We start from the raw sequence: 19,722 nt of genomic DNA, 5'->3' as shown, positions 1-19,722 counted from the left end.
TATAGGGTCAGGCAGTACAGCTGTATGAGGGCCTGTACTCTGGTTATAGGGTCAGGCAGTACAGCTGTATGAGGCCCTGTACTCTGGTTATAGGGTCAGGCAGTACAGCTGTATGAGGGCCTGTACTCTGGTTATAGGGTCAGGCAGTACAGTATTAAGGGTTATTTTCTATAATGTAAAATCACATAGAAAATGTGTCACTGGATGTCAATCAGCTCAATGTAAGACGTTTTATGGTTTTAAAATAAATTGTAAAGAGTCATAGATTTAATTTACCCAGAAATGCTGCTCGGTATATGTTGGTGTGTGATTGGTTAAAATGAGTAGATGAAGGATAGCGTTTTCCGAGTGCTGATCTGACTGCAAGCACAAAGCTACAGTATCCTGCTTGAACATTTGCATTGTTGATGCCATGTTAAATGTAATGCTACATATTTATAATACTCCTTTATCCCTCTTGGCTTCACTGACTCTTCATCCATTGCCCTGGCCTTGATTCCAGTGTGTGTGAAACAAACAGCAGCTCTGACTTCACACATCCAGTACAAGTAATCTGTAAGGACTCTCCCTCAGTGTATAAAGAAAGCAGAAAGCACGGAGCAGACACTGGAACACTAATTCCCGGAGAACTTTCTTAAATTGAATTCATAAACACACATCTGAAGCACTCGATTGGTTACATGTGCTACGATTACAGAAAACAGAACCGAACACTACAAAACATTACAGACTCGTGTCATAGGCTGTGTGATTGAATACAAATGGTTTAAGTGGAAGGAGGAGATTGCAGGGGTATGCTGAGGTATGGGAGGTGAATGTGAGAAGCATCACTGATTACACGGAACCCCAATCCATGAACAAACTAACACAACCTATTAATATACCAATTAGACATTTCATATAATTTCCTAGTACTCCTTAGAAATAAGCTGTCCACACAAGCAAATGGTTCTTTACTGCCTAGTGTAATTAAGAATGATTGTACGCAGGGAGGGGCCGGCCTGGGGGGGGGGCATTACGTTCCACAATGGCTGCTCATATCAAACACTAAATGAGAATTTCTTTAGCGGTATTCCTTGATGAATTTTCTGCATTGTTGAGGAATGTTGGGTTGGAATCCGGAAGCTTAACACTTGGGCAGCAGACACAATGGCTGTTCACAGGAGACACAAGAAAGTTGAAAAGCTCACTTTTATTTGATGTGAAATAGGAGGCATTGGGAAGAGGTACCGTCTGCTCAAATGGGGCCTGGTGAATAGGGGCCCTAAGGAGGAGTATATGACGTGTATGAAACCTTCGTCCACCAAATAGTCGATTTAGTGGTTGACATGGCAGCAGTTGGAGACTTGTCAGAGAAAACAAAGTTGCATTATACTACAACATTCATTTATATTTTAACATCTTTAGTTATGTTATGCATTGCTTGACATGTATACCCACCATGTAACATGTTACAATAACCTACTTCATTATATTATGGGGTTTGTTCAATGAATACAACACATACATTTTTTTTATTATGCCTAAATCCTTATTGGACTTCAACGTAAACATTTGTTTATGCCAAGAAACACCACTCCACCTTAAGGTCCGTATTCCTAGTCGAATGAAGAAATAACACCATATGTTAATCTCTGCTGCACTTTTGATGTGCAGGGATCTTTTTTTTAAATGTATTTTTATGATTCCTCCCTTCATTTAGATGAGCCCAATCTCAGTACCCCGGCTCCATGCCAGTATATACCATTCTGATCCAGTTCATGGGGGGGGGGGGAGATGGGGGTTTAACTCTATCCCAGTGCTTCCTTGTTCACAACCAAGTCTCCAATTCCAAATGATAGCGTAGAGAACCAGGACTGGATTCGAATCTCCTGATCATAGAGATTGGAAAAACTGCAACCAATCTGTTTTTAAACCCTCTCGGGGGTCGGAGAACCTGCTCTGTGTTACAGTAATCTATCAAGGAAATAAATAAAACAGGCACAGCTCAAATCTCTTGGTTTTTCAAGGCAGATGGAGCAACAGTATACAGCTGCCAGAGAAACTTGGATTGCCAGCGAAAACTGATTTGGGAAAGTGCAATTGAATGTAAAAAGCAATGCAAGAGCCCTTCTAAATTTGATATCAAACCTCTTCTGTACCAGTGGCCCTTTGGCGTTATGATGGGTCAAGAGAGGCATGGTGGTGTATTTCATGCTAGTAGTAGTGAAGTTGTATTTATCTTCTTTCCCATGTGCACGATGTCCATATACTGCCATATTACAATCCCTTCCTGAGGACATAAAGGATTATCTGTAGTGTGTAATTTAGCTGGCGAGCTGAATATTCAAACACTGTGCTGTGTTTTTTAAATGAGAGGGTGGGGAAGCAAAATCCAAAGCCCTTTCCCAAATGCATCCCAACAAGATATTCTGCAGCATTTCTCCAACCAAAATGTGTGTTTTAATGCAGGGGTCGTGTAGAAACGGAGTTGGAAGGAGGGGAAGGGTTTGTGTTCCTATTGTAGAATGGTGAAACATTGTCTCATACAGTCACTGCTTCCCAAACCATCAATAGATATTCAATTTCTTTGCACTATGGGATTCCAGCACCAGTTGGCAGTTTACACAATTTCCTTTTAAAGAATTTTACCACCGTTATAAATTATTGTGACTCCGTTTATATGAGCAATTCATTGCAGAAAAGATCTGCCAAAAATGAATTTAGACCCAGTCAACTTGGCAAAAACGGAGTCCTCGACATTGCACATAATGGGTTAAAAACCACCAACGCTTAACCCATACGGTGCTGAAGGGGCGTGCAACTGACCGTTACTATATACAATTCAATGCTCCTGTAGCACCAGAAGCGTTAACCTATGCCATGCTGTATTATAGTGCAACATTAATTATATGACATATAATACAATATAAACAAGAGCCCCTTTTTCATGTATTTAACTTGCTTGGGCATGTTAAAATAAACACTTTAAGATTGATATTGGTTAGCTTATTTGTTTAGAGCAACAGCTGATTTAATGAATCATATTTAACATTAAAACCTGTTCACAGAATTGGAACTGCCTTGCTCAAGTAATGCTTGTCTTATACTGAGAGAAAGCCTTTAAACAGGGCGACTGCAGTTATTCAACAGGGTATTGCAACCAATTTCCCTGTGACACAAAACACCACTGTCTCTGGAAAGGGTGGATCTAAGGATAAAACCGAGAAGCACGTCCTGTCTGCCCTGTGTGCCCATCTCATAACATGGATGGAATAAGGCAAAATGCAACAATTCAAGAATATGACTGAGCAGCAGAAAATCACAATTTCATGCTTGTGTACGGATTGCAAGTGTGCAAAAAAGGCTGTTAAGAAAACCAGGTGTCATTTCTTAAGGTTGTTTTGTAGAAGACAAAAAAAAAACAGGTTTAAAATGACTTGGTCGCTGATTACATGTCTGCTTAAAGTTGTTGGTATTTTTTTGCCCTTTCCCCTAATACAATTCTGTATTCACAAAAAAGCCAAAATTATGGATTTGTTATTTAATATGGAAAAAGAGGACTTTATTTATCACAGTTAAATGAACAATACATTGTTGCTCTATATCCACTAAGTACCAATCCACCCAAAAGGTTGGAGAGATACTGTAACCAGTTAGAAAAACCCCACTGTATTTCTTTCAGAGGTTCATTAATAACAGTTACTGTATGTAGATATCCTGCATTCTCTATCCCCTAAACTCCAGAAATAAATGAGATTAAGTTTATTCCAGTTAAGTATGGGCTAAATCATTGTATTTGAGGATGTCGAATATTAGATTCATAGCCTCCAAAGAATAAATAAAACCACAGTCTGAACATCAAAATGCAAGTAAATGGCATTAAAATGACAACCCGTCGGGCAGATTGTTGCACAATACAACAGAGTTAATGGCATCTTCATTACAAGAGAGCAGGCTCTTTCTATGTCGGGGAATAGGGATGCAGAAGGAAGCCTGGAACTTACATTGAAGTGATATTCCTTGAGATGTCAGTGATGTTGATGCTGGTGTTACCACTGCTGGTCCCTGATTCCTGCCCTTCCAACAGGGGAAAGATGTTCCCATCATCAGGCTTTTTGCAGTTGATGTCAGTCTTGCTGCACACACAATTAGCAGGACAAGCCAGTACTGATCCCAAATAGTCCAGCCAAACGCTGCACAATAGGAAAATCCTCCAGAAACTGCACTTGGTAGGGCAAAGAGACACATCCATCTCAGACAGCTGCTTTTCAACCCAAAAAAAGGGGGGGAAAGAAAGGGGAAGGGAACCAAGATGAGAGGGGAAAAAAATCTCAGCCTGTGCCTTGATGAGCAATCAGATGCAAAATCCTCAGCAGCTGAACTCACCCTGAAAGGCTCAGAAATGCAGTGCTGCCAGCCCACAGGAATACATTGTGCCTGGTGACTGCCTTCTTGATTCCAGGTTGTTTTTTTCAGGAGGTCTAAAAGACTTCTGAGGAATGCAACAGAAGATGGGGGAGACACGAAAAAAAACGGGTGCTAAAGTCACCAAGTCCCACCTACCGGGCAGAATTAAAACTGACACACCTGCAAAAAAGAGAGAGAGAGAGAGAGAGAGAGAAAGCAGAGAGGGATCAGGGCACAGGGAGGGATGCACACTCCAGATCAGGAATCAAACAGCACGATTTGTAACCTGATGTGTGCAAACTGAGCAAGTGCACCTAGAAATCCCTCAGCTTGCGGCTGCCGGGGAATGGGTGGCACTGAACTGAGCAGATGATCACAGACTGCACTGGATCTGCAGAATACAAGCAACATGCAGCTAGAAAAAAGTTCCTGATCCCAATCCCTGGATCTCTCTCTCTCTCGCTCTCCTACATTGTCTGATACTGACATTAATTGAGAATGGATTGTAATGGGCACAAGAACAATAACAAAATCCCCATGAAAAAAAAGAAACCAGAAGTGGAATTGAGCTGATTCTGGAAATGAATGAAAAGCAAATGTAAAGCTAAAGAAAGCTGAAATAGAATGTTTTCTTTTACATTATGGAATCAGAGAGCAGAATCAGAGCATGGAATCAGAGAGCATGGAATCAGAGAGCATGGGATCAGAGAGCATGGGATCAGAGAGCATGGAATCAGAGAGCATGGGATCAGAGAGCATGGGATCAGAGAGCATGGGATCAGAGAGCATGGGATCAGAGGATGGAATGAGAGAGCATGGAATGAGAGAGCATGGGATCAGAGGATGGAATCAGAGAGCATGGAATCAGAGAGCATGGAATCAGAGAGCATGGGATCAGAGAGCATGGGATCAGAGGATGGAATGAGAGAGCATGGGATCAGAGGATGGAATGAGAGAGCATGGAATGAGAGAGCATGGAATGAGAGAGCATGGGATCAGAGGATGGAATGAGAGAGCATGGGATCAGAGCATGGGATCAGAGAGCATGGAATCAGAGAGCATGGGATCAGAGAGCATGGAATCAGAGAGCATGGGATCAGAGGATGGAATGAGAGAGCATAGGATCAGAGAGGATGGAATGAGAGAGCATGGGATCAGAGGATGGAATGAGAGAGCATGGGATCAGAGCATGGGATCAGAGGATGGAATGAGAGAGCATGGGATCAGAGGAGGGAATCAGAGAGCATGGGATCAGAGGATGGAAGCAGAGAGCATGGGATCGGAGAGCATGGGATCAGAGAGCATGGGATCAGAGGATGGAATGAGAGAGCATGGGATCAGAGGAGGGAATGAGAGAGCATGGGATCAGAGGAGGGAATGAGAGAGCATGGGATCAGAGCATGGGATCAGAGAGCATGGGATCAGAGGGTGGAATGAGAAAGCATGGGATCAGAGCATGGGATCAGAAAGCATGGGATCAGAGAGCATGGGATCAGAGAGCATGGGATCAGAGAATGGAATCAGAGAGCATGGGATCAGAGGAGGGAATGAGAGAGCATGGGATCAGAGCATGGGATCAGAGAGCATGGAATGAGAGAGCATGGGATCAGAGGATGGAATGAGAGAGCATGGGATCAGAGGATGGAATGAGAGAGCATGGAATGAGAGAGCATGGGATCAGAGAGCATGGGATCAGAGAGCATGGGATCAGAGAATGGAATCAGAGAGCATGGGATCAGAGGAGGGAATGAGAGAGCATGGGATCAGAGCATGGGATCAGAGAGCATGGAATGAGAGAGCATGGGATCAGAGGATGGAATGAGAGAGCATGGGATCAGAGGATGGAATGAGAGAGCATGGGATCAGAGGATGGAATGAGAGAGCATGGGATCAGAGAGCATGGGATCAGAGGATGGAATGAGAGAGCATGGGATCAGAGAGCATGGGATCAGAGAGGGTGGAATGAGAGAGCATGGGATCAGAGAGCATGGGATCAGAGAGCATGGAGCGGGCTGGAATTAGTAATAGATCCTCATGGTCACAGGTGCTTTTCTTTTTCTTTAATAATGATCGAAATCTGCATGAAATGTGCAGGAAGGGACCAGGGATTACAAATTAAAAGCAAATACAGTCGCCCGGGGCCGGAGAGGCCGCATCACGTTGCTAGGAGCTGGAGAGCGAATTAAGATGCACGGTGCATTTTTGGCAAAGCACAAAACCCCAACTACATCCTCCCAGTGCTTCATTTCTCTGCCCTTCAATGCTGCCTGGGATGCCTCTGCTACAGTGTGCTCACACACACACACACACACACAGACACACACACACACACACACACACAATAACACAAGCTGGACCTGCTGAGGGGGGATACAGGTGCAGGGGATTCTCAGCCCCCAGATTGTGCATAGGAAGACGAGCTGCTGCTGTCTCTTGTCCAAGGGAAGGTGGGAGTCTCAGCTGTTTACTGAGAGCAGAGAATCAGAGCTGTGTGATCATCAGGGGGAGGACAGAGGGAAGGGAGGAGGGTGGCAGGCACACACACACACACACACTCAGCTACACACACACACACACACACACACACACACACACACACACACACACACACACACACACACACACACACACACACACACACTCAGCTCCACACACACTCACACACACACTCAGCTTCACACACACACACACACACACACACACACACACACACACACACACACACACACACACACACACACACACACACACACACACACACACACACACACACACCCTCACACTCAGCCACACACACACACACACACACACACACACACACACACACACACACACACACACACACACACACACTCAGCTCCACACACACACACTCAGCTCCACACACACACACACACACACACACACACACACACACACACACACACACACACACACACACACACACACACACACACAGCTTCACACACACACACACACACACACACACACACACACACACACACACACACACACACACACACACACACACACACACACACACACACACTCAGCCTCACACTCAGCCACACACACACACACACACACACACACACACACACACACACACACACACACACACACACACACACACACACACACACACACACACACAAAGCCACACACACACACACTCACTCACTCACACTTTCTCTCTCTCTCTCTCTCTCTCTCTCTCTCTCTCTCTCTCTCTCACACACACACACAGCCTCGCACACACATATACACCATCTCTCTCTCACACACACACACACACACACACACACACACACACACACACACACACACACACACACACACACACCATCTCTCTCTCTCTCTCTCTCTCTCTGTCACACATACACACACATAAACACACTCTCACACTCACATTCTCACACACAAACACTCACACTCTCACTCACCTACACTCAGTTTCACACACACACACACACACACACACGCACGCACGCACGCACGCACGCACACACACACATATAAACACACACATATAAACACACTCACTCACACAAAAACACTCTCACACTCACGTTATCTCACTCACCCACACTCAGCATCACACACATATTCACACACATATTCTTTCTCACTCAGTCTCTCTCTCTCACACACAAAACAAAACTGATCTCTGTGCAGCCTAACAAGGGAGGAGGGTCTGGGGAGAGGCAAATACATCCTTAAACCTGTATAAACCTCTACTTAAAGCAAACACATGGAACCCCAGTTTAAAGCACACGCGTGGAGCCCCTGAGTAAAACACACACGTGTGGAACCCTGGTTTAAAGCACACATGTGGAACCCTGGTTTAAAGCACATGTGTGGAACTCTGGTTTAAAGCACACGTGTGGAACCCCGGTTTAAAGCACACGTGTGGAACCCTGGTTTAAAGCACACGCATGGAACCCCTGTGTAATGCAAACACGTGGAACCCTGGTTAAAGCACACGCGTGGAACCCCTGTGTAATGCAAACACGTGGAACCCTGGTTAAAGCACACGCGTGGAACCCCTGTGTAATGCAAACATGTGGAACCACGGTTAAAGCACACTCGTGGAACCCTGGTTAAAGCACACGCGTGGAACCCCTGTGTAATGCAAACACGTGGAACCACGGTTAAAGCACACGCATGGAACCATGGTTTAAGCATACATTTCACAAATGAAATGATTGCTAATTTTATTACCAATAAACAAGATTTGTATTTTATTGGTCCTCATTTCCTTATTTTGTTTTATAGAGGGGCTCTAGGCTCGGAAATGACACGCCATCTTGTTTTATATTTATGGCGTTTGGTACCCTATTTTATCTTCAGATTTTATGGAAAGAAGCAAAACCATGAAAGTATAGTGGATGTTATTCATCATGTTATCCCTATGTGAGTTAAAAGGTATAATAATTACATTACACAGTATTCATACTCCGGAGATCCATGCTTTAATTGTGCATCAAATATTATTCTTGCACCCCTCACTTTTTTGTAGGGTGCTGGGACCCCAGCTGGTTTATATTAAAAAAATAAAATAAAAAGTTGTGTGTGTGCAAAATCCATAACTGTTGTTACTAGCAATTATTTAAAGGGCTAATAAACTAGATAAACTAAAATATTTCAAAACTCACCTACAGCCAGTGGGTTTATAAAGAAAACGTGCAGCAATCGACTGGTCACTCATTCCAGTGGCTAGAATTGGAATTATGTCCTGTATTTATCTACTGAATATTTATCTATGAATCTACTGCGGCTTTGTTTATTAATAATAAACATACTCATAACTGAGGTAGCGTGCTGCCCGTCCGCGCCGGAAAGTGCTCGGTGCTGGGCAATGCAAGAGGGGGCACCCGGAAGTACGTCCCGGTGACCTGCCCCCTCGCTTCAACCTGCTTTACCAGCCCCGAGCCCCCTCTGGCAGGACAAGCACCTCCCCACCCTCCCCCCAACAGCCGCCACCGACGGGCCTGTTTAACCCCCCCCCCCCTTAAATCAGGCCCGTGCCGCCGTAACCTCGCTCGCTGCCTCCCGCCCCCTTCTGCCAAAACTCGGCTGCCGCTTTATTGGGGGTCCTTGGCCAGCAAGGAGCAAGAGGCCGGACCTCCCTCCTGGCTGCCGGCTTTAAAGGTGAGACCCCTCCCCCGGCCGCCCTTGCGGCCAATCCGGATCGGAGAGGCCGAGCCCCCCAGTCACGTGATGTGCCGCCCATTCAGGCTAGGCCCGCTTCATAATCATGAGAAATGACATATATATGCAGGTATATATATAAACATATATACATATATACGTGTGTGTGTGTGTGTGTGTGTGTGTGTGTGTGTGTGTGTGTGTGTGTGTGTGTGTGTGTTAAAAGTAGGGCCTGGGAAATATTTGCACAGTAGAATCACTGTATTACTAAATGTTATTTTTTTTTAGGAAACAATGTAATTGTTCCGTGTGCTCTAACATCAGTTAAAATACAGTAAAACCAACAAAACTGTTTTCAGTAGATGTAATTGTGTGTACAGCCCTTTTAATACCAGACAGGTCACTTCTTCCTGTGTCTAGATGAAGACGAGACTTGTGAGGCTTCAAAATCTTATATGTATGAAGATATTTTGTGTCGTTAAAAAGTATCTGTAACCTTCCATAAATCTACAAATTCCCAGGACTAACAGGACAATGGGAACATATAACTAAAACCCATCTAGTTAAGAGATATCTTACATAAATGTATAGAAGGTTCTGTATATAAAGGTTTTTTTTTCATTAAAGGAGCTGGGTCTTGTTCTATTTTAGAATATATCATTTATTTTGTAGCTGTAGCCTTGTATTATGCTTTGTACAGTGATTCTTGGTTTATTTGTTATATTGTAGCACCGGTGCGACGTGTACTCATAACAATAGGAGTGAGGTCTGAGGGAATAAATACTACGTTACAATACTTAATAAAAACATGAAGGAATAAGGAGAAGAGCTTTATATATTTCTAAATTTCTCTTAATGTTGGGGTCTTACAGTCCAAATACAACCAGGACCGCCGACAGGGGGGGGGGCCAGCCGGGGTTGCCTCGGGCCTGGTGAGTCAGGGGTCCCGGGCCCTGCTGCCGATCACGTGTCAAAACTCTGAAATGCTTGGTAAATAGCAGCCTGGAGAGGCGAGCCAATCAGGGCCTTCCTCATGTGCGGGGCCTTCCTCATGGGTGGAGCCTCCCTCATGGGTGGGGCCTTCCTCATGGGCGGGGCCTTCCTCATGGGCGGGGACTAGCAGCTGATATAAGGCCATGCACAGGCGGGGGAAAAGTGTGAATCTTGCTTATTCACACTACACGCGTACGTAAATACCTAACTGCCCTGCACTGTATTTCCCTGTACTGTTATGTGTATACCCTGTGTTTGTGTCTTTAGTGTCTGTGTCCCTGTTTCAGTGTATATTTGTGTCGTGTGTATCACTGTGAGTGATCTCCTCTCCTGCCTACCCCCCCCCCCCCCGGCCCTACTGGACCATGATTAATCTCCCCCCCGCCCCCCGGGCTCTACCGGACTGCGAGTGATATGCCTCCCCCCAGGCCCTTCCAGACCGTGAGTGATCTCCTCCCCTTACCCCCTGGGCCCTACCGGACTGGGAGTGATCAGCAGGGCCCTCATCTGTTGCCCATCTGTTGTTGCTGGCAGTGGTGCGGCAGGCTCCCCCATGTGCCTTCCCCCATCCCAAAACCAACACTAACAGAGCCTCTGAGGTACCCAGCCCCCCCAAAACCAACACCCCCCCAGGTCCTAATAGTAGTACCATAGCCGGTTGAACCCCCCCCTCGCTTGCCGATTGAAGGCCCCCCTCCGCAGGCCGTCTGTAGGCCCCCCTGCAGGCTGATTGAAGGCCCCCCCCCCGCAGGCCGACTATAGGCCCCCCACAAACCGATTGTAGACTCGTCTCCCCGCGTACCGTTTAAAGCCCCCCCCCTCGTGGACCGATCGAAGGCCCCCCCCTGCGGGCTGTTGAAGAGGTACTGTAATTCTTATACTGTAACACTTAACATCCCTTCTCCCCAGGCCCATACTCAACCCCCCCTGCCCATACTCAACCCCCCTGGCCCATACTCTACCCCCCCTGGCCTATACTCTACCCCCCCTGGCCCATACTCTACCCCCCCTGGCCCATACTCTACCCCCCCTGGTCCATACTCAACCTCCCCAGGCCCATACTCTACCCCCCCTGGCCCATACTCTACTCCAACTGGCCCATGCTCTATGCCCCCTGGCTCATACTCTACCCCCCCTGGCCCATTCTCTACCCCCCCCTGGGCCATACTCTACCCCCCATGCCCATACTCTACTCCCCCCCCCCCCCGGCCCATACTCTACGCCCCCCCCAGGCCCATACTCTACGCCCCTGGACCATACTCTACCCCCCCCCGGCCCATACTCTAGACCCACCCATAGCCAATACTCAGCCCCCCCCGGCCCATACTCAGCCCCCCCCTGGCCCATACTCAACCCACCCCACCAGCCCCATACTTAACCCAACACCCCCCCCTCCAGGCCTGTACTTAACCCCCAGCCCCAGGCCCATTTTGTTGAAAATATTAAAATAAACAGATTGCATGTTTTTTTCATTATTCCAATAGCAAGAAAACATTTAAGGAAAAGCTGCGCCCTAAAACTTTTTTTTCATGGTAGGTGCGCTATGGGTTGGGGGGGGGGGGGGGCTGCTCCTTTCATTTGTCCTGGGCCCCAAGATTTCTTTTGGCGGCCCTGAATCCAACACCCGTAAAACTATGTTGGATTTGATTTAATTTTCCAGATCTGCCACATTAGCGAGTTTTGGGTGATCAGGCACAAACTGTCCTTTACCTTCTTTACAAGCTCTTGGTTTCAGATTGAATCTGCATTCTCATTTCAGGGAAAAATACTATTTGGGTAAATGCCTTATATCCATTTTTGAAAGTGTGGTTATTGATGTGTTGTATTATTCAGCACGTTCATCTCATGATAGACATCGAATAGACAATGACTCAAATCAGATATAATATAAACGATTTTCTCAGATACTGTTGATTCAAAGCATTTAACCCTTTATTTGGTTATCGTACTGCACATGGGGCCGATTTAATACAATAATAGAATATAGAACCATGTAAACACTAAGCACGTCTGGAAACCAGAACATGCCGGACGTGAAACATGGAATGTGCAAACCGTGCAAAAAGTATTTTCACAGCCGCCCCCTCCTTCAAACAACAAAAGAAATCAAGAAAGGAAATGACAACCATTTTGTTCTATCCCCCTCCCATCCACCCTCAATCTAAACATTAAAAGGTGATTTATTTAGAAGCTACTATAAAAGGATGGAGTGGTTTAGTAAAGGGTGATATATAATATATAAGTATTGGCGTTTGCACATTTAAGATGGTTGCTACTAGTTCAATGGGGAAAATAACTTTATCCAAAAAACAATGCAAAATGTAAGATAAATTAATATTTTGCAGCACAAGATGAAAAGTCAGAAAGCAGCCGGCAAGTCCCAGGTATGTCACTGACTCCCAGGTACGTCACTGACTCCCAGGTACGTCACTGACTCCCAGGTACGTCACTGACTCCCAGGTACATCACTGACTTCCAGGTATGTCACTGACTCCCAGGTACGTCACTGACTCCCAGGTATGTCACTGACTCCCAGGTACGTCACTGACTCCCAGGTACGTCACTGACTTCCAGGTACGTCACTGACTCCCAGGTACGTCACTGACTCCCAGGTATGTCACTGACTCCCAGGTCTGTCCCTGACTCCCAGGTACGTCACTGACTCCCAGGTACGTCACTGACTCCCAGGTACGTCACTGACTCCCAGGTATGTCACTGACTCCCAGGTACGTCACTGACTCCCAGGTACGTCACTGACTTCCAGGTACGTCACTGACTTCCAGGTACGTCACTGACTCCCAGGTACGTCACTGACTCCCAGGTATGTCACTGACTCCCAGGTCTGTCCCTGACTCTCAGGTATGTCACTGACTCCCAGGTACGTCACTGACTCCCAGGTATGTCACTGACTCCCAGGTACGTCACTGACTCCCAGGTACGTCACTGACTCCCAGGTACGTCACTGACTCCCAGGTACGTCACTGACTCCCAGGTATATGTCAGTGACTCCCAGGTACGTCACTGACTCCCAGGTATGTCACTGACTCCCAGATACGTCACTGACTCCCAGGTATGTCACTGACTCCCAGGTATGTCACTGACTCCCAGGTATGTCACTGACTCCCAGGTATGTCACTGACTCCCAGGAATGTCACTGACTCCCAGGTATGTCACTGACTCCCAGGTATGTCACTGACTCCCAGGTATGTCACTGACTCCCAGGTATGTCACTGACTCTTTGCTTTCTCATTGCACTGCAAATTTCTGTCATAATTTTCTGTATTAGGATCAATAGGCCATATTGAATGTAGCAGTTATGCAATATGTACTGTATATGTCCTGGCAGATTATTCCTCTGTCATTTTATTTTATTGCTATCTTTACACCATGGCCTCATTTAGCTGCATTTCTTACCTGGCAGAGAGGAACATGTAAGGCACAGAACCCCCGTGTGAGGGGTTATGCTCGGAATTCCCAAAATGTCCTCCTCATGTTGCTTGCTACAAAAGTTTGAAGTCCATCGCTATGACCTCTGGATGCCTCACTTCTCTCTCACCTTTTTCACCGACCAATACTGGACACCAACACACATATACACAACACACATATACACAGCACACATATACACAGCACACATATACACAGCACACATATACACAGCACACATATACACAGCACACATATACACAGCACACATATACACAGCACACATATACACAACACACATATACACAGCACACATATACACAACACACATATACACAGCACACATATACACAACACACATATACTTGGAGTTTGAAGGTCACAGCTTTATTTAGCATACCAACCAACATCACACAACCACTTAACAACCGAACCCTGCAGGCTGCCATTGCTATCTCTTGTGCCCACGCAGACACGTGACCCATGACCCCACACCTGCAATGTTAAACCGCCATTGTTTGTCCCCTTCAGCATAGCCCCAGAAAAGAAACCAATATACCTTAAATCCTGCTTAATGTCACAAATGAAATACCATCATGTCCGTATCAGCCACTGCCTGTTACACAATACCTCTGGGAACACCTGCAGTCCTCCCCACCCCCCACCTCATACTCCCTTCCACCAACCACATGAGGCTAACACACTCCGCCGAAGTTCAAGGTGCATCCCACACGGACATTCTGCTGCCCTCATAGAGGCCCCAAAAGACATATGAGTCTCCACAAATCCAGACAACCGTGGGACATAAACCTGAATAAAGGAAAAAAACCATTCCACATCATAGCCAACTTTCTAACATACCGACTGCAGCCTCACATAGCTCACAAACCTCCTAGGTTCCCACCTGCCTATTCTCCTAATCACTCCCTCACCCAGACCCAAGCCTCTTCCGTTGCCATCTCAATGCAGAATGAATTTGACCCGTTCACTGCCACGTCCATCCCCAACTTCCCCAAACATGCCCGGAATACTCTGCAACAATTGTGACAAACGGGAGCCATCTGCGTGCAACAGATAAATTCCCTGTCACGGTAGCTTGTGACAGGCTGTAATTTACACCAAAACTATATATAAATATATATATATATACCTGGGTTTGAACTGGGACGAGACTTAGATATAACAAATTGTATTTATTCCTTAGGATAGGTGAACACAACAGATATGTACAAATAACAGCAAAATATAGACACTTACTTAAAGATTAGGACAGAAGGCCATCAGGATACAGACTGGACCACTTCTCCCATATTTCAGTTGACATCACAGCAATACATGCAGGACACATGCATGAAGAACATTTGCATGAAGAACATTTGCATGAAGAACCATTTGCATGAAGACATTTGCATGAAGAACCATTTGCATGAAGAACATTTGCATGAAGAACATTTGCATGAAGAACAATGGGTAAAGGGTGGCTTTGACTTATATACTATGTCAAACTCATCTATTTAACCCTAGGTGCCGCGACGGCTAGCAAAAGTCCCTTTGAAGCTTTTGAAGCTCAGTTTGGACTTCCAGTGTCCAGTGTGAAAGGTCACACTTTTCTGATTAGTTCCTTTTGTCCGTTGGGCCAAGCATAAGCAATTAGCAACTTAACCTTTGATGACCAGGTGATGTCAATTCTAGCCTTTCCTGCTCATCACAACAGGGGTTCCTCAGAACTCAACCAAAATTTCATATTTACTGCAAATCACCTCATAACTTGAGTTCAGTAATACATACAGGCAGGTGAGTTATATTAATACATTCCGTCACACCTGACGCTCGCAGAGAGACCAAACATTACAGTGTAATTTGAAAATTAATAGAGATATTAATATCTGGCATTTCGCAGCAGTTACATATACAGTGTTTATACTCAAAAGGATGGGCTAACTCCCACTAATACAAATATGTAATTCTTAGCATGTTCAGCCAAGGACATCTCATAATATTCTTATATTTAATAAGGTTACTCATTTTGATTCCCTTCTTGGGTAGCTCCACCCTTACCCCCATCAATGAACCCTTTGAAGCAGGCTTTTAGCTTCCCGCATAAACAATTAGGTAATTACCTTTTGATCACTATGTATCACACCTAGCCTAGACCTCTGGGTCCCTTTTGATATGCACTTCCAGAGAGGAAGCTTGCATAGGCAAGTGACCCCCGCTCATATGCACAGCATTTGGGTTCTGGTATGCATTACAAAGGGCAGGCAGAGGCAATTTAGCATTCGGCCTGTACATTTCAAAAACTGCCCCAGACATGCACTTTATCAAAAATATATGTCCCCCTTATGACAAAGTTATATTTTTAATATGTGGGTACTTGGGGTTCTACGCTGAGGCGGCACCCCAAAAATCAGGGTGCTGGCGCCCTCCGTTCCCAAATTACCAGTTTTCAGGTAACTGTTTATTCAGCACTGCATATAAGATTAACCCCTTAAGTCCCAGTGGGTGGGTTACGCAGATACTGATCCAGCAACAATACATTTACTCATGAGAATAAGCATTTTCATGTTATAACAAGGATTAAATCACCTTTCTGAACCTCGGCCCAGTTAACCCCTTGTCTCCCTGGCGAGGTTAGAAGGGGCCAATTGGGGGGGTAACCCCGTTAATCCCGGGCCAAACCCTCACGATCGTCACATTCCCTTCCAGGTCCTATCACTTCATAAGCTAATAATACTTTGACCGGACCACATCCTCTGATATGCAGACACGACACCCTGCCCTTTGATCCATATTTGACTGATATAAAAACCTTTACATGACTCTGACCACAGTCACTTTGCTCCACAACAAAGCCCCCTTACCCACCTTGGACCCGGGCACAAGCTCACCCACAAACAGCGCTCCCAAAAATACTTTGACAAATGCTGCACTAAATAATCGAAGTTCAAATTCTGAAAAGCAGACAAAAAAAAAGATGCAGCAAACCCTCCAAACTCCCAGGCGTGAGTGGGCTGCGTCTATCCATAGCAGGTCTGTCCCTCTAACACCCAACCAGCTTTTATATCCATACACCTAAAAAGAACAACACACGTCTGTGGCTCCATTTGCCCAATCACACCGGCCAATATCGCATAATCCCCCAGCCAGTTCCAAAATGCCTTAGGTAAGAGAGTAAACAGATCTGCCATGCACATGTAACCTGCTATCATGTATCCCTTTCTCCATTACCGGGCTGTCTCCAGACACCCTACGGTAGAGAAAAAAACGAATGGCGCACAGCCAGGGAGCCAGGTGTGGAGTAAAAAAACTTTTCTTTATTGCAGCATGGTGAGAGACAAATTCACCCCCTTGGGGGACACAGATAGAGTCCTCCTACGTGTTTCAGACCAACCGGTCCTTTATCAAGGAGTATGGTATATGATCTGGATGGGCACCTTATATATCTGGAGTTTAATTGTTAAATTACAAAAATCTGTGGATAGTTGCGTCGCGGACCCACCGCGCATGCGCGTGACGTCACACGGAGCGTCACTCCAACAACCCATGGGATTGTGGGTAAATACCGCCCCCAAATGACGCCCGCGCATGCTCCTGGTGCTCCGTGAGGGCAAGAAGATATTCCCTTACTCTCAGCCACCTCTCCTTCCCCGAGTGACGTCACGAAGTGATCCGACTGGTTGAAGCTCACCGCTGCGCCACCAATGAATGTGTGGGGCAGACGGAACGGCTCCAATCACACGGAGCCCTGCACGACCACACTGTAGCTGGAAGGGACAGGCAGAGAGGACAAATTTGTGTAAACTGAACTCACAATAGGAGCAGACTGAAAAATAAAGTAAACAGAATCCTTTTAAGCTCCTATTGGAAATGGTGCCCATTCTAAAATCAGATCCCATTTAAACAAAGACATACGAGTGAATACATATCCAGGATCTAAGATCCTTATCAGCACAAATGCTGGCAAAATTAACATACAGATATAAAATTGATTAAAAGCAAAATAAATCAGATCAGCAAGACTTGAATATAGTGTCTTGTTTTTCTGAGTCTTCCAAAGGGGAAGAGGAATCAGTTATGCTATTCCTGCGATTACTCAATTATCTACTACAAATCATGGCCTTAGATTAATCAATGGCTCTTGAAGGTAATCACTATGACAGCCCTAAACAATAAGCTCAGGTATTAATCTGTGGCAATGCCACCTCTGTTGTGAGGGCTCAACCCGTATGTCCGGGTCTAGTACAATACACAATATATTAAATTAAAATAAAAAAACTGACATAGAATACTATCAGAAACCTAGTGCTAAGTAATGGGATAGTTCATGCAATTTATCTGCGTGAAGATCTCATAATTATGTCAAAAAATAATGATGACCATAGGATAAGTATTAACATTGTTATTTTACAGCATTAACAGGTATAGTGGGTTTTAATTAATTATTTAAGAAAATGACTCAAATTCCACTCTACATTCAGACCGCAGGGGGTTCTAGTCTGAAGCATAAATATCCAATATGCCTCCCTGCGGTCCAGAAGGTTGAGTGAGTCACCTCCCCTTTTATTTCGAAAGATCTGTTCAATACCTTGAACTTTTAGCCTATTTAGGCTCCCTTTTGGGCATTGTGAAAAATGCTTCGAGACCGGGTGGGAAGTGTCTCCTTTTCTGATTAACCTAATATGTTCAAGGATTCTGTTTTTTAGCGGTCTAATTGTCCTACCCACGTAGTTTATCCCACACCCACATGTTAAGAGGTACACTACGTTGTTAGTATCACAATTTATAAATGATTTAAGGAATGCGTTAAACAAGGCCCCCGTTTTGTCTACCGTAAGGCAAAAACTATCGCAAGTTATGTGTCGCCCAGTTATGTTGCATCCTCCACTTTATCTACAAGAAAATTTGTAACCAAGGGCTCATACAGATGTGGAGGCTGCAAGATCTGCCAATTTGTGACACCCTCACAATGTTTTAGGGGTTTAAATTCTAAACAAGAATTTCATATAAAATCATTTATAAATTGTGATACTAACAACGTAGTGTACCTCTTAACATGTGGGTGTGGGATAAACTACGTGGGTAGGACAATTAGACCGCTAAAAAACAGAATCCTTGAACATATTAGGTTAATCAGAAAAGGAGACACTTCCCACCCGGTCTCGAAGCATTTTTCACAATGCCCAAAAGGGAGCCTAAATAGGCTAAAAGTTCAAGGTATTGAACAGATCTTTCGAAATGAAAGGGGAGGTGACTCACTCAACCTTCTGGACCGCAGGGAGGCATATTGGATATTTATGCTTCAGACTAGAACCCCCTGCGGTCTGAATGTAGAGTGGAATTTGAGTCATTTTCTTAAATAATTAATTAAAACCCACTATACCTGTTAATGCTGTAAAATAACAATGTTAATACTTATCCTATGGTCATCATTATTTTTTGACATAATTATGAGATCTTCACGCAGATAAATTGCATGAACTATCCCATTACTTAGCACTAGGTTTCTGATAGTATTCTATGTCAGTTTTTTTATTTTAATTTAATATATTGTGTATTGTACTAGACCCGGACATACGGGTTGAGCCCTCACAACAGAGGTGGCATTGCCACAGATTAATACCTGAGCTTATTGTTTAGGGCTGTCATAGTGATTACCTTCAAGAGCCATTGATTAATCTAAGGCCATGATTTGTAGTAGATAATTGAGTAATCGCAGGAATAGCATAACTGATTCCTCTTCCCCTTTGGAAGACTCAGAAAAAC

The 19,722-nt window shown here is 45.0% G+C and overlaps 1 protein-coding gene across 7 annotated transcripts in view; it reads right to left on the bottom strand.

Annotated features, from left to right (window-relative positions):
* Positions 1 to 4,810, bottom strand: part of NTRK3 (neurotrophic receptor tyrosine kinase 3) — a 420,101-nt gene extending 415,291 nt beyond the window's left edge. For 4 of the 7 annotated variants that reach the window (XM_075575195.1, XM_075575196.1, XM_075575197.1 and 1 more), the window contains exon 1: positions 3,987 to 4,809. In XM_075575195.1, coding sequence (XP_075431310.1) covers positions 3,987 to 4,234 — 248 coding nt within the window. In that variant the 5' untranslated portion in view covers positions 4,235 to 4,809. Of the gene's footprint in view, positions 1 to 3,986 lie in introns of all 7 variants that reach the window. The other 3 variants (XM_075575194.1, XM_075575201.1, XM_075575202.1) reach the window with 3 other exon arrangements.
* Positions 4,811 to 19,722: the final 14,912 nt, after the last annotated feature.

Source organism: Ascaphus truei, chromosome 18 (genome assembly GCF_040206685.1).
Source record: "Ascaphus truei isolate aAscTru1 chromosome 18, aAscTru1.hap1, whole genome shotgun sequence".
Taxonomy (NCBI): domain Eukaryota; kingdom Metazoa; phylum Chordata; class Amphibia; order Anura; family Ascaphidae; genus Ascaphus; species Ascaphus truei.
The sequence above is the reverse complement of the archived record's forward strand: the minus strand, read 5'-3'. Positions and strand labels throughout refer to the sequence as shown.